The 22,723-nt window shown below is 45.9% G+C and overlaps 1 protein-coding gene across 1 annotated transcript; it reads right to left on the bottom strand.

Annotated features, from left to right (window-relative positions):
• Positions 1-567: 567 nt before the first annotated feature.
• On the bottom strand, positions 568-21,678 carry LOC140206971 (uncharacterized). Its single transcript, XM_072275280.1, has 4 exons — positions 21,627-21,678; positions 14,619-14,783; positions 7,544-7,746; positions 568-6,507 (listed from the first exon to the last, which is right to left on the bottom strand). Exon 4 carries the CDS (start codon positions 6,097-6,099, stop codon positions 5,077-5,079), a length of 1,023 nt encoding a protein of 340 aa, XP_072131381.1. The 5' UTR covers positions 6,100-6,507; positions 7,544-7,746; positions 14,619-14,783; positions 21,627-21,678; the 3' UTR covers positions 568-5,076.
• Positions 21,679-22,723: the final 1,045 nt, after the last annotated feature.

Below are 22,723 nucleotides of genomic sequence, written 5' to 3'. Positions count from 1 at the left end.
AAGGCACAATGAAATGGCAAATATCAGTCACCAAAATCTTGCTTTAAAATACAAACTCATGAATGACCACCATAACTTCATTAAGGCACCATAAATTCAAACCTGATCCAGTTCGGGACAGAATCTCACATTTCATATGATAATCAATAAATTATTACAGACAGGACAATCTCAAATAACCATCTGGATATAATATCACAGGATAAACAAGCAGGAACAACTCCCTCAATAGATAAAACTATTCCCAACACACACATGTTCCTCGAAGTGGAGCACCTCACCACGGGCATTGCTTGTGTCATCAGTCAGACAACCGAATTATATTCCCTGTCAATCAGCTTCCAAATGTTGCTACTCTGTCATTCGTTGCCACGCCCCGCTGCTGATTCCCTTCTCCTCATCATACATTCTTACCCCGACCATCGTCCAGAGCCCCAAACTCTGCCCTGTGCAGACCCGCCTCTGGTTTCCGACTCTGCTCCGTTGAACATCCAACTGATAGTTTCCCATTCTGCTTTCAGTCTTTAGAGGACAGTGGTGTTTTCTAACAACCCTATACAAGCAGGGAAAGTGACCCACAATGTGGAAATGAGCCCTGAATAAGGAGGTTAACTACCAATGTCATTCTTCCTCAGCCCAGAGATTAGAGGGGCAAAGAACATCTCAGACAGAACTGCAGTCAGCTCGACGACTTCAGTCTGCAGAGAATTCAAGCAAAACCTCTTCACCCACAGAGTGGTGACTGTTTGGAACCCATCACCACAGGGAGAGTGAGAGATGAACAACAGGGCAGGATTTCAAAGGACTGTTGTGGAACTGAATCACTGGCAGGGTCCAGCTGGCCTGAGTTGACTCTCTACTGTACACTAGGTGTGTTATAAATTCACTAAGTACTGGAGACAGAGTTTAAAATAGAACTGATTTATTTGTCTCAGATCCAGAATATTAAACTCCAGCCCCATTAAAGGTGAATATGCAGCAGAAGAAACTCCTCCCGTGCCCAGTGACCAGGGTGCAGAACTGGGTGTGGTGAGCACCAGCAATAATTGCAGAGTTCAGCACCGACAGTCACTCTCGAAATTGCATTCAGCAACGGGGATGGACAAATATCCAGCAAGCAGCTTAATCAAACTTTCTCCCCAGTGTGAACACGGTAGTGTGTCACAAGTGTAACACGCTGTCAGGTTTCACTGCTAATGTAACGGCCTCTGTGCAGTGTTTCACTGCTGAGGTAATGGTTTCTCTGTAGCAGCAATGTTTAGGTTATGACTGGAGATAACAGGGTTTTGGAGTGCGGGGTCATCCAGTGAGAGAAATGTTCTTTCTTGTGAGTCTGGAAGAGGGATTTTCGTGTTCTTTTGTTGGGGAGAAATGAGAAGATGCGAATGGAGAGAGTGGGCCCTTTTTTTTTTGTTTACTTCACTAACCATATAGAACCATAGAACACTACCACACAGAATGCCCTTCTTGGCTCTGCTGAACCATTTTTCTGCCTAGTCCCACTAACCTGCACCCGGACCAATTTACCACATTATCATCCAGATCATTGATATAGATGACAAATAACAATGGACCCAGCACTGATCCCTGTGGCACACCACTAGTCACAGGCCACCACTCAGAGAAGCAATCCTCTACTACCACACTCTGGCTTCTTCCATTGAGCCAATGTTTAATCTAATTTACCACCTGTCCATGTATACCTAGCGACTGAATTTTCCTAACTAACCTCCCATGTGGGACCTCGTCAAAGGCCTTACTGAAGTCCATGTAGACAATATCCACTGCCTTCCCTTCATCCACTTTCCTGGTAACCTCCTCGAAAAACAGATTGGTTAAACATGACCTACCATGCACAAAGCCATGTTGACTCTCCATATTATGTCCCTGTGTATCCAAATACTTGTAGATCCTATCTTTTAGTACTCCTTCCAATAACTTACCTACTACCGACGTCAAACTTACCGGCCTATAACTTTCCAGATTACTTTTAGATCCTTTTTTAAACAACGGAACAACATGAGCCATCCTCCAATCCTCCAGCACCTCACCCGTAGATACCGACATTTTAAATATATCTGGCAGGGCCCCTGTAATTTCAACACTAGTCTCCTTCAAGATCCGAGGGAATACCCTGTCAGGTTCTGGGGATTTATCCACTCTAATTTGCCTCAAGATAGCAAGCACCCCCTCCTTTTCAATCTGTACAGTTTCCATGATCTCACTACCTGGTTCCCTTAATTCCATAGACTTCATGCCAGTTTCCTTAGTAAATACAGACGCAAAAAACCCATTTAAGATCTCCCCCATTTCTTTTGGCTTCACACATAGCCGACCACTCTGATCTTCAAGAGGACCAATTTTATCCCTTACAATCCTTTCACTCTTAATATACCTGTAAAAGCTCTTTGGATTATCCTTCACCTTGACTGCCAAAACAACCTCATGTCTTCTTTTAGCCCTCCTGATTTCTTTCTTAAGATTTTTTTCGCACTTTTTATACCCCTCTAGCACCTTATTTGCTCCCTGTTTCCTATACATGTCATACAACTCTCTCTTCTTCTTTATCAGAGCTCCAATATCCCTTGAGAACCAAGGTTCCTTATTCCTATTCACTTTGCCTTTAATCCTGACAGGATCATACAAACTCTGCACTCTCAAAACTTTCTCCTTTGAAAGCTTCCCACTTACCAATCACACCCTTGCCAGAGAACAAACTGTCCCAATCCATGCTTTTTGGATCCTTTCTCATTTCTTCAAATTTCGCCTTTTTCCAGTTTAGAATCTCAAACCGAGTACCAGATCTATCGTTATTCATGATCAAGTTGAAACTACTGGCGTTACGATCACTGGAACCAAGGTGCTCCCCTACACACACTTCCGTCGCCAGTCCTAACTCATTTCCGAATGGGAGATCTAATATTGCATCCTCTCTAGTTGGTACCTCCATATATTGATTTAGAAAACTTTCCAGAACACATATTACAAGCTCTAACCTGTCTAGACCTTTAACAGTATGGGAGACCCAATCAGTATGTGGAAAATTAAAATCCCCTACTATCACTAATTTTTGCTTCCTGCAGTTGTCTATCTCTCTGCAGATATGCTCCTCCAATTCTCGTTGACTATTGGGTGGTCTATAATACAACCCCATTTATGTGGCCATACCTTTCTTGTTTCCCAGCTCCACCCATATGGCCTCAATAGACAAGCCCTCTAATCTGTCCTGCCTGAGCACTGCTGTAACATTTTCCTGACTAGCAATGCTACCACCTGCACCCCCCACCACCTTTCATTCCTCTGCCTCTATCACGTCTGAAACATCGGAACCCTGGAACATTAAGCTGCCAGTCCTATCCCTCTTGCAGCCAAGTTTCACTACTTGCTATAATGTCGTCATTCCATGTGTCAATCCATGCCCTCAGCTCGTCTGCCTTCCCCACAATACTCCTTGCATTGAAATAGACACACCTCAGAAGATTGTTTCCACCATTCACAACCCTTCTAATTGTGGCTTTGCATGAGCTTTTAACATCATTTATTTTCACCCCCGCTCCACTATCTGCTCTGGCACTCTGGTTCCCATCCCCCTGCAAATCGAGCTTAAACCCTCCCCAATAGCACTAACAAACCTCCCCGCAAGGATACCGGTCCCCTTGTAGTTCAGGTGTAACCCGTCTCTCTTGTACAGGTCCCACCTGCCCCAGAAGAGATCCCAATGATCCTGCAATCTGAAACCCTGCCCCCTACACCAGTTCCTCAGCCACTTGTTCCTCCTCCAGAGCATCCTATTCCTACCCTCACTGGCACCTGGCACAGGTAGCAATCCTGAGATTACCACCCTTGAGGTCCTGCTTTTCAACTTCCTACCAAGCTCTCTATACTCACTCTCCAGGACCTCCTCACTCTTTCTTGCTATGTCATTGGTACCGATGTGCATCACGACATCTGGCTGATCACCCTCCCACTTCAGAATGTCATGCAATCAATCAGAGACATCCTTGACCCTGGCACCTGGGAGGCAACAAACCATCCTGGATTCTCTGTCACGACCACAGAACCTTCTATCTGCACCTCTAACTATCGAGTCCCCTATCACTATCGCTCTCCTCTTTTTCCACCCTCCCTTCTGCACTGCAGAGCCAGACTCAGTGCTAGACATCCGGCTACTGCAGCTAGTCCCAAGTAAGTCATTTCCCCCCCAGCCCAACAGTATCCTTGTTTACTTGTTGTTCAGGGGAATGGCCACAAGGGAACCCTGCTCTGTAGACAAGCCCTCTAATCTGTCCTGCCTGAGCACTGCTGTAATATTTTCCCTAACAAGCAATGCTACTCTCCCACCTTTCATTCCTCTGCCTCGATCACATCTGAAACATTGGAACCCTGGAATATTAAGCTGCCAGTCCTGCCCCTCCTGTAGCCAAGTTTCACTAATTGCTATAACATCGTAATTCCATGTGTCAATCCACGTCCTCAACTCATCCGCCTTCCCCGCAATACTCCTAGCATTGAAATATATACACCTCAGAAGATTTTTACCACCACTCACAACCTTTCTATCAGCGGATTTGATTGAACTCTTAACATAATTTATTTTCACCCCAGCCACACTGTCAGCTCCGGCACTCTGGTTCCCATCCCCCTGCAAATCTAGTTTAAAGCCTCCCCAATAGTACTAACAAACCTCCCTGAAACGATATTGGTCCCCTTGTAGTTCAGGTATAACCCATCTCTCTTGTACAGGTCCCACCTGCCCCAGAAGAGATCCCAATGATCCTGAAATCTGAAACCCTGCCCCCTACACCAGTTCCTCAGCCTCAGTCAAAGTAAGAATTATAAAGCTCAATCGTTTAATCATATATTGTGTACTGTTTATTATTTCCGGGTACTGATTTGTAACAGGGGACACATCACGCAGCATCCACCCAAACGAGATTTCTTAAGTTTGGCCGGGCAGGGGAGCTATCACCCCCTATATTAATCTGCTAGCTGAAGCGAGAGTTACATAAGGTTAGATGACTGAGTGAATCGCTTCCCACATTCACAGCAGGTGAACGGCCTCTCCCCAGTGTGAACTCAGTGATGCACATTTGGTTGATTTGGCTGAGAGATTCTCTTCCCAATGTCTGAACAGGTGAATGGCCTCTCCCCAGTGTGAAGTCGCTGGTGTCTCAGTAGGTGGAATGACCGAGTGAATCCCTTCCCACATTCTGAGCAGGTGAACGGCCTCTCCCCAGTGTGAACTGACTGGTGTCCCTTCAGTTGAGATGACTGAGTGAATCCCTTCCCACACACTGAGCAGGTGAACGGCCTCTCCCCAGTGTGAACTGACTTGTGTACAAGTAGGTGGGATGACCGACTGAATCCCTTCCCACAGTCTGAGCAGGTGAACGGCCTCTCCCCAGTGTGAACTTGCTGATGTCCCTTCAGATGAAATGAGTAAGTGAATCCCTTCCCACAGTCCAAGCAGGTGAACGGCAGCTCCCCTGTGTGAACTCGCTGGTGTGCCTTTAGGTTGGATGACCAAGTGAACCCCTTCCCACACACTGAGCAGGTGAATGGCCTCTCCCCAGTGTGAACTCTCTGATGTACCTTCAGTTTAGATGACTGAGTGAATCCCTTCCCACAGTCTGAGCATTTGAACGGCCTCTCCCCAGTATGAACTGACGTGTGTACCAGTAGGTCGGATGACCGAGTGAATCCCTTCCCACAGTCTGAGCAGGTGAACGGCTTCTCACCGGTGTGAAATCGCTGATGTCCCTTCAGTTCAGATGACGAAGTGAATCCCTTCCCACAGTCCGAGCAGGTGAACGGCCGCTCCCCAGTGTGAAATCGCTGATGTATCTTCAGTTGAGATGACGAACTGAATCCCTTCCCACAGTCTGAGCAAGTGAATGGCCTCTCTCCAGTGTGAACTCTCTGATGTAGCTTCAGTTTAGATGAGCAAGTAAATCCCTTCCCACAGTCCGGGCAGGTGAACGGCCGCTCCCCGGTGTGAACTGACTGGTGTCTCAGTAGGGCGGATGACCGAGTGAATCCCTTCCCACAGTCTGAGCAGGTGAACAGCTGCTCTCCAGTGTGAACTCGCTGGTGAGCCATTAGGTCAGATGACCTAGTGAATCCTTCCCCACAAATTCAGCAGATTACCAACATCTGCCCAGTGTGAACTGACTGGTGTGTCCACAGGTGGGAAGACCGACTAAATCCCTTCTCACACACAGAACAAGTGAAGGGCCTCGTCCCAGTGTGAACTTGCTGATGTACCTTCAGTTGAGATGACCGACTGAATCCATTCCCACAGTCTGAGCAGATGAATGGCCTCTCCCCTGTGTAAAATGACAGGCGTGCCAGTCAGTCAGATGATCGAGTGAACCCCTCCCCACAGTCTGAGCAGGAAGGATGATAGAGTGAATCCCTTGCTCCTCTTCTTAAGTATCTGGACAGAGACAGCAAAACTGGCGTGTTGTGCTCAAGATTGCTGTAGACAAATTCCTTGTCGTGTTTAACCTGTAAAAATATTTACAAAATCCATCAATGGATGTACGACAACGTTTCAGAAGAGATGAATTGAGTTGTCAAGGTGTGATCTGGCATCACACTGTTACTGTGAAGTTCAACCCAAGCTGGAGAGAGAAATCATCTTCTCACTGGGCACAGTGCTGGTATCTGTAATGACCATCAAATTCTCTGATGCTCTTCCTATCTCTGTAAGAATGGGGAATTTCTGCCATCTCCAATCTGTGACCTGCTCAGTCTGACTCTCTCCATTGGTATTATTCCCTCTTCCCACTGAGCTGCATGGGTGCCTGGCCCCACAGTAACTGAAACACTCTCACACAAATACCTGGCAGTGCATTCCACGCACCCACCACTCGCTGTGTAAAAAACTTACCCCTGACATCCCCTCGGTATCTATTTCCAAATACCTTAAAACTCTGCCCCCTTGTGTTAGCCATTTCAGCCCTGGCAGAAAACCTCTGGCTATCCACACAATCAATGCCCCTCATCATCCTATACCCCTAAAAAAGGCTCTAAACATAAACAAGGAAATTATATATTGAAGATTTGTTCGAAGTATACAAAATTATAAGGGTATAGATAGGGTAAATGCAAGCAGCTCTTTCCACTGAGGTTGGGTGGGATGACAACTGGAGGCCATGGGTGAAAATTTAACGGGAACATTTGGAAAATCTCTTTACTGAAATGGTCGTGAGCGTGTTTTTTTGGCATTGAATAGATGGGCCAAATAGCCTGTTTCAGAACTGAACTTCTCCATGTTTCCATGACGGAGAAGCTGGCCAAACTTGTTTGGAAAGGAAAAGGTCGGAGTGACAACTGAGCAGCAATGGCTGGAGTTTCTGGGAGCAATTCAGGAGCTAAGTGATCGATACATTCCAAAGAAATGGAAGCATTGGGAAGGCAGGAGGACACAACCGTGGCTGAAATGAGAAGCCAAAGCCAACATGAAAGCCAAAGAGAGGGCAAACAAAAGAGCAAACACTAACAGGGAATGGAGTTGCACAGTGTGAACTTGCTGATGTACCTTCAGTTGAGATTACTGACTGAATCCATTCCCACTGTCTGAGCAGGTGAATGGGTTCCTCCCTGTGTAAAATGACGAGCATGCCAGTCAGTCAGATGATCGAGTGAATCCCTTGCTCCACTTCTTAAATATCTGGACAGAGACAGCAAAACTAGCGTGTTGTGTTCAAGATTCCCGTAGACAAATTCCCTGTCATTTTTAACCTGTAAAAAGATTTACAAAATCCATCAATGGGTGCAGGACAACATTTCAGATGAGATCACTTGAGCTGTCAAGGTGTGATCTGGCATCACGCTGTTACAGTGAAGTTCAACCCAAGTTAGAGCAAGAAATCATCTTCTAACTGCGCACAGTGATGGTATCTGGAATGACCATCAAATTCTCTCATGTTCTTCCTGTCTCTATGAGAATGGGTTCAGAGGAGATGTGAGGGGTAAGTTTTGTTACGCAGAGAGTGCTGAGTGTGTGGAATGGGCTGCTGGCAACGGTGGCAGAGGTGGATACAATAGGGCCTTTTAAGAGACCCCTGGACAGGTATATGGAGCTCAGAAAATTAGAGGTAATTTCTCAGGTATGGACATATTCGGCACAGCTTTGTGGGCCAGAGAGCCCGTGTTGTGGGGTAGTGTTTTTTTCTATGTTTCTACCATCCCCAATCTGTGACCTGGCTCAGTTTGACTCTCTCCATTGGTATTATTCCCTCTTCCCACTGAGCTGCATGGGTGCCTGGCCCCACAGTAACTGAAACACTCCCACACGAATAGCCTTTGTTAACGTGCAGCTGGAATTTTCTTTTATGTATTATTAACTTTTCTTTTATGTATTATTAACTGCCACAGTTTTAACACCATATAAACAATTCCTGCTGAGATGAATGGTTGGTCCGCACAGCTAGTAAAAGGAATTAAAGTGAGTTTTTGTAGTATTTCAGGTTCTTGTCACAGTCATAGAATAATACAATACAGAAACAGGCCCTTTGGCCCACCTGGTTGGTGCCGAGCTACTTAAACTTTCTACTGCCATACCCCTACCATCCAGGTACCTGTACAAACCTCTGAAATGTTCAACTTGAGCTTGCAGGCACCGGGCGTGCTGGCTGCTCATTCCACACCTGGATGACGGTCTGTGTGAAGACGTTTCTCCTCATGTTCCCCTACCCTTTCACCTTTCACCCTTGACCCATGGCCTCTGGTTGTAGCCCACCCAATCCCAGTGGAGAAAGCCAGCTTGCATTTACCCTATCTATGCACCTCTGTCACAATCAAATCTCCTCTCAATCTTCCACATTCCAAGCAATAAAGTCCTGATCTGTTCAATCTTTCCCAATAACCCAAGTCCTCCAGACCTGGCAACATCCTTGTGAATTTTTTCTGAACTCTTTCAACCTCTTTTACATCTTTCCTGTAGGTAGGTGACCACAACTGCACACAAGACTCCAAATTAGGCCTCACCAATGTCTTCTACAAGTCAACATAACATCCATAAGACCGAAAGGAGCTGCAGAAGATCGTGAACACGGCGCAGCGCATCACACAAACCAATCTTCCGTCCTTGGACTCACTTTACACCGCACACTGTCGGAGCAGTGCTGCCAGGATAATCAAGGACACGACCCACCCAGCCAACACACTTTTCGTCCCTCTTCCCTCCAGGAGAAGGTTCAGGAGCTTGAAGACTCGTACGGCCAGATTTGGGAACAGTTTCTTTCCAACTGTGTTTAACCAACACCCCCGACTCCCCACTCTCGCACAAGCCAAACTTACCAATAGAATATTAGACCTCTGCTAGTTTAAATTCCTGAACTAACAAATCCCTTGTCACCGCTTTGACTTTCCTCTGCCAGGTAATTTCCCGACCCCGAGCAGTTTCTAAAGTGGTCTACCTGTTGTTGTGCGGGATAGCATCAAGAGTACTCTGCGATGGCTATTTAACCTCATTCCCCTTCCTGACTCTCACCCAGTTTCCTGTGTCCTGCACCTTGGGTGTAACTCACCTCTCTTCATGTCATATCTATCACCCCCTCCAACTCCTGGATGATCCAGAATTCATCCATCTCAAGTTCCATCTCCTTAAAGTGCAGGGTTACAAGCTGCAGCTGGATGCACATCTTGTAGGTCAGTGGTCCCCAGCCACCGGGCCATGGACCGGTACCGGGCCGCGAGGCAACGATATGATTTGGCGATATGAGTCAGCTGAACGCTTCCTCATTCTCTATCATGCCCACTGCTCTGCTGAACTTGAACGCATGAGAGGTCAAACCGCACACGTCATCCATGTCAGCACGGGAAGAAGATCGACTCCTCGAGCTTGCAAATGACGGTGGGCTGAAAAGTACGTTTGACATAACATCTCTGCCGGCATTCCGGATCAAAGTCAAGGCTGAATATCTTGGGATAGCCACGAAAGCACGAAAAACGTTGATTCCATTTCCAACATATCTCTGCAAAGCGGGGTTTTCTGCAATGAATGCAATTTAAACTAAATTGTGGAATAGACTGGACATAAGGAACCCCCTTCGAATATCGCTGTCTCCCATCACCCCTCGATGGCACCGTCTTGTTGCAGGGAAACAAGCCCAGGGCTCCCATTGATTCAGCGATATTGGTGTGTTGCAATGATTTTATATGTTCATACGGGGAAAATATGTGCTGTGTGTTTAATATCCAAACGTTACTTAAAATGTTATGATGACTTACAAGTGACTTATAATTGACTTATCACTATATAACAGTAATATAAAGTAAAAGCTGGAATGATACGATAAATACACAGCCTATGTAAAGTAGAAATAATGTATGTACAGCGTAGTTTCACTGAACAGAATCGCCAAAAACAATTTGTAGAAAAAAAATCGGTACGTACACGCATGCACACACAAGTGCCCGTGCAAGGCTTCACGGTCATTGTAGTCTTTCTCAGAGTAAACACAACTTATTTGACTGCTATCCTTGTCCCTTCGTAACCCTACCCCGCCCCACCCCCAGTCGGCCGGTCCACAAGAGTATTGTCAATAATAAACCAGTCTGCGGTGCAAAAAAGGTTGGGAACCCCTGTTGCAGGTGAGGGCATCAGGGACACTGGAGGTCTCCCCACCTTCCCACCAATGTCCCTTCTAATTGGTAATGACCAGTGCGCACAAAAATCTTGTACTGTGCATTTTTTCCACCCAGTGACAAAATGTGCACAGTGAATTTTATATAGAGAGGTATTCATTCTTACAGCTAGCAAATCACTGGCACTAAGAACTTTGATCTCCTTTGGGTTCGATTGGGTTCATCTGCACTCTCACACAACCTATCTCGTAGGCCTGTTAACGGGTAATGAAGGATTTTCTCACAAGAGCCTTTGCACACTGTCCAAGTGCACCCAGTGCTCCTGAACCCCAATCCTCCCAGTGCTCAGATACGGTGGCTGCTCGGGTAAAAGAGATCCACACAGGGAATACTGAGGATTATTCCGAGACAGGGAGGGAAGAATCCAATAAAACCCCAGAGTTAATGGCTCCACAAAGACAATTGCCCACCCAAATGCTGCCCAATCCACGAGCAGGAGGAGGGACAGCCCTCAGTGATTCCTCTGTATGCACCCTGGAAGCCTTAAGAAATGATAATGATCATGAATCAGGCCCCAGATAGAAAAGAAAAACCAGTGCAGTTTGTTCAGTATGTCCACAGTACTACACAAATGTATAAAGTGACACCGCAAGATTTATTCTGTCTCTGCTGCACGATTCTCTGAGCTGAGGAGGGGGAAATGAAATGCAGAATTGAGATACCAAACCTATCAGGAGTTACCAGTGGGAAACCATAATGAGAATGAACAGACAGACCGGATTATTCAAGCCTTGGAAAGGGCCCTCCGGCAACCTGTAAACATCACTAAAGTACTTGAATGCAAACCTAAGCCTGGGGAATCGGGACCAGACTATTGGGAGCGATTTGTGGCCTGCTACGGCACTTTCACAGGAGACCAAGCCTTTAATGATGGGAATCCGTCTGCCCAGTTTGATGTCTTACTGCTCCAATGCTTACCAACTAAGTTAGCCAACATGATTAAAACAAATAATATGGATTGGCCTGACAGTGAACAAAATCGAATGCGACGAGCTTTGACATACTATTGCGAGCTGACTTTCGAATCCTGATCAACCCCGAAGGGCACTAATATTAAAGGTGAATATGTTCAGCAGGGTGAAGGACGCGAGCAAGCTATATCTGGGGATCAGAAATGGGAACAAAAACCTACCAAGGGACAGGTGGGGACAACAATCCATATAGAAATTGACAAGCAAGGATGCTTCCTACCATGAGTACCACTCCTCGGGAAAAGCCCAATGTAATATTGCAAGTTGCTGGAATTCCAATTCTGTTTATGATTGATATGGGGGCAACCACAACCACTCTCAACCAGGTATCGGAAAATAGTATTGGAAAAGGGATTCCAGCTATCAGATTCTACAATCACTCTGTCTGGGTTTGAAGGCACAGAACGTACTTATTCACGTACCCAGCCACTGAAGGTGGAATTCCAGGGGGACCCAGTGTGTGGTTTCATTTACAGTCACCACCAGTCTGAGGTGTAATCTAGCAGGGAGAGACTTGCTCTAACCATTGTAAGTCAAGATTCTCTGCACAGACAAGGATAGCACTCTGGGACCTCTCCGAGGGAAGAAACTGGAGTTCCTTGCCTACACCCTGACGAAACAAGTCCCCAGCACCAAGGGAGACTGGCAAGACTCTGCCGCGGGCCAACTCCGATACTGGAAGGAGTCTGAGGTGAAGACGGGACATCTGGTAAGGCACACTTTTAATATTGACTGAACCCAAGATGTTATACCCCATCTCTGGGCAATTTCAGGCCATGAAGTCGGCCACACCAACTGCTCCTTATCCGGATCACCGTGAGAGAAGGACAGACTCTCCCACCCATTTCGCAACATCCCCTCAATCCCGAGGCAATATTTTATGAGGATGGAAGCTCTTTGTGAATCCAGCACGATATTCTGGCTATGCGATAGTGACGGACAGTGAAATAGTTGAGCAAGCCTCTTTGAGACAGCTGTCTCCACCCAGAAGGCTGAGCTGCTTGCTCCGACTCGTGCCTGTATCCTTGCAACAGACAAAAGTGCGAACGTTTACACAGATTCCCGTTATGCATTTGGAGTTGTACATAAATAATCTTCCGGAAATTGTACATGACTACGGGCCAACTAACCAAAATTCTCCAAGCATTACATTCGCAGGTATGGCAGGCTTACAAGGAAGAGAACTACCCCACAGAGAGGAGTGACTATTCCACCATAGAACTTGGGAATTTTGTCCTGATCAAGAACTGGAATTGAGGGAAACTCGGACCTCAGTGGAGAGGACCACATCAGGAGTTACTGACCACTCCCACGCTGTGAAACTGAAGGGGCAATCTCAGTGGATACATCAAACAGACTACAAATGTGTTACTGAAGGAACTGAGTAGAAGGACTCTCTTGGACTAAAGGAAAATGTATTGGTTAATAGTGGTGTTCGTGTTTACATCTTTGAGAGGGCTCACCCCAGAATCCGGGGGCCCCCATGTTAACACCTTTCTGTCACACCTATGCCAAACAGGTAGAAGTAGGGGCCTGCTGGGTTTGTACTGAAATTTCCCAGCATGGTAAAACTATGATTCCAATGTCAGTAATCCCGCTCAACCAGACTGAGGAACTCCCAGCCTGGGCTTTCTCAAATATCACCCGGGGAAGTGAGGTGAGGAACTGTGGTTCAGTCAGAGATGACTGTGGCTGTCAGTGTCTTGAGGGATGGTATCTCAGGCCCCCACCAAACAGAACTTCCTATACTGGGAAACATGCATCCTGGCCATACTTGCAGGTGCCCAGCAGCGGAGAGGAATAACTGAGACTGAGCGATTTTGGATGATCGCTTTTCTCTCCTATGGAGTAGCCAGGAATTCATGAGAGAGAATCAATTTGGCTACAGCACTTGAGGAGCTGGCCACAATACTGCAGGGGCCCTGACAGAAACACAGGCCCAAGTAACAGAAATATCCACTGAAATGATTGCAATCCGGCAAACAGTCCTATAGAATCGTATGGCTTTAGGTTTTATCCTGGCTGAGAAAGGGGGAACCTGTGCTATTACTGACACAGAATGCTGCACCTATATCCCTGATGACTCTACTAACATTACATCCCTCTCCGAGCACACTGCCAAGGAGATTGACAGCATCAAGAAAGTAGGGCAGGATTTACACGGGTTCACCAAAGGGTCGAAATGGTGGTCTTCGAAGGCCTGTTCGGTAATATGTGGGGCATGATATTGCATTATGGCCTAATAGTTGTACATATGATTGTTATCATTACCATTGTTGCTTTCTCTGTAAAAAATTACTGCTTTGTAGATCAAGTAATAATCAAAAGGAGGGAATGATAAAGTATGTAAAAGGGTTAACACTTCGTTAAACAATAGCAGCCTGTTTTTCTGAAAGAAACTGCTGATGATCAACAGATGTGCTGAGCCATGCTGAGCCATATTTCTTCTTGAGGGTAGCTAGCTAGGGTTTCAGGATGCTTATCTCCCTGTGCACTCATGCATAGAGATAGGACAGCTTCAGTCTGTTCTGTGTGTGTAAGCCATGATGACTACTTTGTAATTTGTCTTTAGGGGCTGTCATGTTGTAAATAACTTTGGCTCCAGCCTGTCTTGTGTGGGGGGTATCTGGACAGATATACCTGTGGTGTAAGGGGAATTGTTAGTCAGTTACTGGATTGGGCAGGTACAGTCATAGACTGTTCCTGTTTGAGCGACGAACTGAGTAAGCTCCGGGTGCTTGGAAAAACGAGTTTGTACTTATACAGTCTCTGAGTGACTTTATCCGGATTCAACTTCCACAGAATGGGAGTGGTTTTAAAGGGCTGGGCTGCTGGAAACACATTACCAGACCTGGAGTGATTGCAACTGGGTCTGACAGAGGCATAACTGGTACTTCTGGGCACATTCAGTCTCACTCCAACTATTTCCTACCTTCCTTTGTGCAGGTATGTAATGCCTAAAGGACCAGTGTTTGAGTAAATGAGACTCACCAAACTTTCTCCTGATGAATCACTGGATCCTCCAAATCAGATGGGTTCTCTCCAGTTAATGCTCAAAATCCTCGGGCTGGTTCAGATGTTGTTGTTCCCTCATTTGAGTCGTGGTTTGCTTCCAGTTGGGGTTTTCTTCCAATGAATCTCTCACTGCAGGTCTAACTGTAACACGAAAGGTAATGAAGCACATTAACAATAAAAAGGAGAACCAAACATTTCTGCTTAATGTTACTAAGAACAAAACTCAGAAAGCTAAACATTGAAGGCAGGTATAATGATCTCAGTGAACAATCTTTTATTGTCCCTCACACGTCACAAAACGATATGGCATAAGACATGGTGAGACATAAGAGACAGGAACAGAATTAGGTGATTCAATCCATCTTGTCTGCCCCACCACTCAACCATGGCTGAGTTTTATTCCAACCCCATATTCCTGCCTTCCTCCTGTAACCCTGAAGCTACTTAGCAATCATGAATATATTAATCTCTGTTATAAAATTACTCAAATGGCAGCCTCAACCAACCTCTGTGGCAACAAATTCCACAGATCAGATATCTTTAGGCCAAAAAATTTTCCTCATCTCAGTTTTAAAGGGAAGCATTTTTATTCTGAGACTGTGCTGTCAGATCAGACTCTCTGTCTAATGGGGACATCCTCTCCATATCCACTGTGTCCAGGCTTTTCAGCATTCAGTAGGTTTACTTAACCATACATCCCTCCTCCAGCTGCTCGAAATTTCTGCTTCATTGCAGAAGGACGACCATCCAGCCCCATCTGTAGAAGCACTAACCAAAGTCAAAGCCAAAACACCAACAGTTCCATATGCCTGGAATGTAGATCACAGGATTATAGCCGAAGCACCAACTCTCCCAGTACTCTTTGCTGCCAGTAAAATGCTGCAGTGTGTCAGCCAGTCACAGTTCAATAACTAGCATCTCCACACCAATGCACAACAGAACTGGAACCTGATGACCCTCTGGCATTCCAGCTAACAAAAACTGATTCTGGAAATAACTCAGCAAGGCCAAATGTGCAAAAGAACACTTCACAATGAAGACAAAGGGTAAAAGAAAGATTGCTGATATATAACATTGAGGTGGTGGGATACAGGGTGGACCGAGGTTGACCCAGATGGTTGATGCATACCACTGAAGCGGGCGGCAGGAGACTAAACAGAGGTTGAACAAGATGGGCAGGGATGAGCAGAAGGAACCAGGTGGGAGAAGGGATCAAGGACGATCACTGATACACAGATACTGAATTAATCGCACATAATAAAAGCTCATAAAATGACATAGTTAGAACAAACAATAAGAATTTTGGCATATGCCCTTTGACCCTCACCAAATTTTTATCAACACACCATAGAAAGTTTCCCACCCAGACTCTTCACACTTTGTATGGTAACTACTCTGCCTGTGACTGCGAGGAACAGCAGAGAACTTTGGATACAGATCAGCACATCACAGAAACCATTCTCTCCCCCTAGACTTCCCAGTCCCTCGGTAAAGTAGGCAGTGAAATCAAAGATCCCCAAAACCTGGGACGTTCTCCTTTCTCACCCACTCTAGTCGGGGAGAAGACACAAGATCCATAAAGCTTCAGGACAAATGCGAGGAGCCTCAGGAAATGAGGCGAGTTGGGGGAAGTTAACAGGACTCGGTGGCCAACATCAGATTTCCCCAACGCAACATGGAGGAAGCATCACCACCCATCCGGTGACTGAGGGACACACGACATGAATTTGCATCGCAAAGCGGAGGGTGGGGCAGATCTGTGGCACACAGCCTCACTGAAGCTGTTGGCGGGAATTCTGCGGAAATAGGCAGCCTGGGCTCCTGGTTTGGATCGTTCAATGCAGATTAAGTGAAGTCGACACATTTTTTGAAGAGCCCAGATAACTGGGTACTAAATGAGTAATTGGCTTTCGGTTCAGGGCTCACGGCCAACATCAGATCTCCCCGCTCGGGATCGGTCTCAATACACACCGATGGGAAAGTGATATCTTTGGCCCACAGACAGTGATCCCAACCCCTGGCACCCCGACCCAGGAGGCGAAGACACTTTCCCAATCCTGCAGATGATCCAGTCCAGTCCAGCACTGAGCGGAAAGGAAAACACGGCTCACCCGGAGACTGTGAGCATGCACAAAGGGCTTGTTACATCTGTGGTTAAATGCGACGGGCAAATGGGATCACGTGACTGGTGGGAGTCTCCCATCAACCCAAGCAGAGCATTCCAGCTACTCACTACTCTGTGGAAAGAAACAAACTTGCCGCTCACATCTCCTCTCACCTTAAATGTGTTAGACATTTCAACCCCCGGGAAAAATATATTGTCTGTCCACTCTATCTATTCCTCTCGTAATCTTATAAACGTTCATCTAGTCTCAGCCCAGCCTGCGCCGCTCTGGAGAAAACAACACAAGTTTGTCCAACCTCTCGTTATAGCTCATGCCCTCTAATCTAGACAATATCCTGGTAAGCCTCTTTTACACCCTCTACTATTATTCTGATATTTCACATTCTTAAAATAAAGTACTGATCCTAACTGACCTAAGACAGGGAATGTTTTCTTGGATTAAATGTCAGGAATTGTGTAAAACTGAGTGGTGTATGGTGTATGTAAACTTCTGACTTCAACAGTAGCCATTAATATGAAAAAGAAAATTTGCTAGCATATCAAACAGAAAAAATGGCAAATTTTCTGTTCTCATTGATCAATCAACAAGCCTGAGCATTAAGACCACCGAAATAGTTTATTTGAAACGTGATAAGGAAGGTGATCCCCATTTTATGTTTTTAGATCTAATTGAACTGCCTGATCAGAAAGCTGCAACTATTGTTAAGCATCTTCTGAATTGTCTCATGAACCATGGGTTTGATGACTCTTACTTGAAACAGAACCTTGTAGCATTTGCTGGTGATCGGGCGAACGTAATGCCTGCTGTCAAATCTGGTGTTGCTACAATTCTCAAGGAACATTACCCTGTGACAAATTGGCACGGTCTTAGTCACAGATTAGAACTTGCAGTAGGTGATTCAGTGAGAGAAGTTCACGGAATTAATCATTTTCAATCATTTATGGACAAATTCTACTCTGTTTACAGTAGATCACCTCCAAATCAAAAGGAACTGTCTGAATGTGCCTCTCAACCAGAACAACAAATTTGCAAAACAGGCTGTGTTCTGGGCACCAGGTGTGTGGCTAGCTCATTTCGAACAGTTTCAGTAGTGTGACAAAATTATGAAGCACTGTGTTTTCACTTTGAAAAAGCAATGAAGAATGAAACAGGATCTGGGAGTGACAGAAAAACCTATGAAGGTCTGTTGAAAAGGTTCTTCAGAACAGTTTCTATTGGACTGAGCTCTAACGTATGACACGTTGCATGAACTTGGTTTACTGTCAGAGTGTTTACAGAAACACACTACTACGACTGTTTATGCAGACAAACTGACCCAATGGATCAGAAGATCACTGCATGGACTGAAAGACCAACCTGGTACAAAAACTCTAGAAGCTCAAGAGGCAGTTGAAAAGGGGAAGTTTGGAGAAATTACCTTAACAACCAACAACAAAATTGTCTCCATTAACTATCGACAATTTCTTGCTCGTCTTATAAACAATCTGCAGCACCTTATGTTCACGGCAACATCCTTGAAAAGTTCTCAAACTTCTAAACCTCAAAGTATGTATTAATTCCCAGCCAAATGAAATGTGTGTCCTTGATAAAGATAACTGGCCTGCTAAAATACTGCTTAATTTTTTTTTCCAAGTCAAGTCGTATTTTATCATCATTTCGACCATAAACTGCTGGTACAGTACACAGTAAAAACGAGACAACGTTTCTCCAGGATTCTGGTGCTACATAAAACAACACAAAACTACACTAGACTATGTGAGACTGCACAAGGCTACCCTAGACTACATAAAAACAACATTAAAAAACTGCACTAGACTACAGACCTGCACAGGACTACATAAAGTGCGCAAAAACAGTGCAGGGCAGTACAATAATTTATAAACAAGACAATAGGCACAGTAGCAGACAAATTACAATATAATAATAAATGATGTGAATGTCAATCTAGACTCTGGGTATTGAGGAGTCTGATGGCTTGGGGGAAGAAACTGTTACGCAGTCTTGTCGTGTGAGCCCGGATGCTTCGGTACCTTCTGCCTGATGGAGAATTATGGAGAAGCTGCAATATCATCTTTCCGTAAGAGGTCTAAGCCTTCTTCTTCCTCTGCAATAAATGCCTTCGGAGATTACGTGGAGGATCGTGGACTCCGCATCCCCCAAGATTTATGCCCCTTACTGAGCTGTTCACAAGTTATTCCTATCAGTACTGCTGAGTGTGAGAGAGGATTCAGTCACAACAACTTGATAATAACAACAACACACTCAAGGACTCTCATAGATCATGTATCATCACTTATGTTTGTTAAACTACACAGACCTCCTCTAGTTCAGTGGAATCTGAGCCATATGTCACAACATGGCTGCAGTACCACAGATCAGATCAGCAGATGATACCAGGACAAGAGTTGCTTCAGACCCACGAACACATATTACACCCGACCCTTTGTGGAAATTATTGTGAAACTTCTCATTGGTGGTGTTTGGTAAGTAGGTAATTATTTTTAAATTGGTAAAATACATGATTACTGTCTTTTTCTTTACTCGCTTGATAATTATATTTTATGATAATTAGTGAGTGCAACCGTGTAATACTTAGTCATATTATTAAATTATTATATGTTTTATTGTACCAGTTACACACTGAAATGTACTGATAGGCTATACTATTGTTCATGTTTTAACTATCACTATATTTGTGTGTAGCTCTGGAATTGATATATTTCTTTCATCTTGGTTTACCATTATACCAGCGCCAAAGAAGAAGAATGTGGGCTGCCTTAAGGACTATTGCCCGGTAGCACTTACATCGACAGTGATGAAATGCTTTGGGAGGTTGGTTATGACTGAAATGAACTCCCGCCTCAGCAAGGACCTGAACCCACTGCAATTTGCCTATCGTCACAATAGGTCAACGGCAGACGCAATCCCCACGGCTCTTCACACAGTTTTAGACCACCTGGACAACACAAGCATCTACGTCAGGCTGCTGTTCATCGACTACAGCTCCGCATTTAATACCATCACTCCCACAATCCTAATTGAGAAGTTGCAGAACCTGGGCCTCTGTAATTGTATTCTCATCTTCCTAACCAGAAGAACACAGTCTGTGCAGATTGGTAATAACATATCCTCTTCGCTGACGATCAACACTGGCGCACCTCAGGGGTGTGTGCTTAGCCCACCGCTCTACTCTCTGTATACACATGACTGTGTAGCTGGGCACAGCTCAAACACCATTGAGAAATTTGCCAACAATACAACCATTGTTGGTCGAATCTCAGGTGGTGACGAGGGGGCGTACAGGAGTGAGATATGCCAGCTAGTGGAATGGTGCCACAGCAACAACCTGGCACTCAATGTCAGTAAGACGAAAGCGCTGATCATGGACTTCAGGAAGAGTAAGACGGGGGAACACGTACCAATCATCATAAGAGTGATCATAAGTGGAGAGAGTGAGTAGCTTTAAATTCCTGGGCATCAAGATCCCTGAGGATCTAACCTGGTCCCAGCATATTGAAGTTGCTGGTGAACGCAGCAGACCAGGCAGCATCTCTAGGAAGAGGTACAGTCGACGTTTCAGGCCGAGATCCTTCGTCAGGACTCGGCCTGGAACGTCGACTGTACCTCTTCCTAGAAATGCTGCCTGGCCTGCTGCATTCATCAGCAACTTTGATGTGTGTTGCTTGAATTCCCAGCATCTGCAGAATTCCTGTTGGTTGTCCCAGCATATTGATGTAGTCATAAAGAAGGTAAGACAGCAGCTGTACTTTATTAGGAGTTTGAAGCGATTTGGCATGACAACAAACAAGCTCAAAATCTTCTATAGCTGCACTGTGGGGAGCATTTGGACAGGCTGAATCACTGTCTGGTACGGAGGGGCTACTGCACAGGACCGTGAGAAGCTGCAGAAGGTTGTAAATCTAGTCAGCTCCATCTTGGGTACCAGCCTACAAAGTATCCAGGACATCTTACGGAAACGGTGTCTCAGAAAGGCAGCATCCATTATAAAGGACCTCCAGCACCCAGGGCATGCCCTTTTCTCACTGTTACCATCAGGTAGGAGGTTCAGAAGCCTGAAGGCACACACTCAGCGATTCAGGAACAGCTTCTTCCCCTCAGCCATCCGATTCCTGAATGGACTTTGAAAGCTTTGGACACTACCTCACTTTTTAATATACATCATTTCTGTTTTTACACATTTTTAACAATCTATTCATTATGCATAATGATTTACTTTTTTATTTATTATGTTTTAATTTATTTCTTATCTATGCCAGAATATGTATCGCATTGAACTCCTGTTGCTAAGTCAACAAATTTCACGTCAATTGACTGTGATAATAAAACCGATTCTGACATTATAAGAAGCCCTATATGTATATATATACCACACTCAATTTGTTTACCTGTTCATTACTCGATTGGGGCAAGGAGGTTGCCCAGTACATGCAATCAGCAGGTACACAAACTGGGTGAGAGAGGGGATCTAGGAAATGGCAAGCATTTTGTCAGCTCCGGCACCTAAAACAATTAGCACTGCACCCCTGCTGAAAGGACAACCCACTTTCTAACAACCGCCCCCTTTCAGGCCTAGGGTCCCACATCTTTCCGACCACTCACCCCACACCCACAGTCCACCCGTAACCTCTACCCACACACAGACAGATCCCCTTCACCCCAAACCCCTTCCCAGCCTGGGAACCACAACTGACTGATCCCACAGCCCGGGCTCGGGCACAAAGCTAAAACCGGGGCTGCGGGACCGGAGAGCCCGGAGCCTGCAGCCGTCCGGCAGAACTCGGTCCCGGCCCTTTCCAACTGCAGCAAACCCCCGATTTACACAAACTCCATTACTCACCTCCCCGACAGCAGAACCGCCGGCGACAACTGTGCTGGGCACCGGGCCGACGTTCAGCAGGATATTCGCCGCAGCACCACCCGTGGACGGAGGTCTGCACATCGCCCCGGTGGCCGGAGGTCCGTGCAGCGCCGCCGGTGGCCGGAGGTCCGTGCAGCGCCATCAGTGGCCGGAGGTCCTTGCAGCGCCTCCAGTGGCCGGAGGTCCTTGCAGCGCCTCCAGTGGCCGGAGGTCCGTGCAGCGCCACCAGTGGCCGGAGGTCCATGCAGCGCCACCGGTGGCCGGAGGCGGGAGGGACAACGGAGATGTAAATCACAAACACGACAAAGTCTGCTGATGCTGGAAATCCAGAGCAACACAAACAAAATGCTGGCGGAACTCAGCAGTCCGGGCAGCTCCTATCGAAAAGAATCAACAGTCGACGTTTCCAGTTGAACTGAGGACTGAGATGGAATGAGGGACATATCTGAATAAAATCGGGGCGGGCGAGGAAATGTCGAGCTGGAAGGTGACAGGTGAAGCCAGGTAGGTGGGAAAGCTCAAGAGCAGAAGAAAATAGAATCTAATAGGAGAGGAGAGTGGAGAATAGGAGAAAGAGATGGAGCAGTGGATCCAGAGAGAAGTGTTCAGCAGGTGAGAGGACGTGAAAAGTCAGAGAGGGAGTGGGAGGGAGAGGTGAGGGGGAGATTTGTTCGGCGGAAGGAGAAATCGATATTCATGCCATCAGGTTGGAGGGTACCCAGACGGAATATGAGGCGCTGATCCTGGACCCTGAGGGTGGCCTCATCTTGGCAGAAGAGGAGGCGATGGGTTGACACGTCGCAACGGGAATGGGAATCGGAATGAAAATGTTTGGACACCGGGAAGTCCCGCTCGGAGCAGATAGTTCAAAGGTTAATTAATTATCAAAGCAGATCTCCATAAACAGCTCTGAGTTTTTTTTTCTTCTCCAGTGAGCCACGGAACAAAGAACATGAAAGTCGTTCAGAGAGAAACATCAAACTCCCACCCCACCCCCGCATAAAAAGGAACAGCATCCCGATCATCAACTCCCAAAACCCACCCCTCCCACAAATGGGAAAAATAACATCGATCCC

Source organism: Mobula birostris, chromosome 13 (genome assembly GCF_030028105.1).
Source record: "Mobula birostris isolate sMobBir1 chromosome 13, sMobBir1.hap1, whole genome shotgun sequence".
NCBI classification, from domain to species: Eukaryota; Metazoa; Chordata; class Chondrichthyes; order Myliobatiformes; family Myliobatidae; genus Mobula; species Mobula birostris.
Note: the sequence above shows the minus strand (reverse complement) of the source record. Positions and strands in the feature narration are given on the sequence as shown.

Bases quoted from the DNA above. Each gene is read 5' to 3' on its own strand.
- LOC140206971 (XM_072275280.1), bottom strand. From the start codon at position 6,099: ATGGCTCACCAGCGAGTTCACACTGGAGAGCAGCTGTTCACCTGCTCA.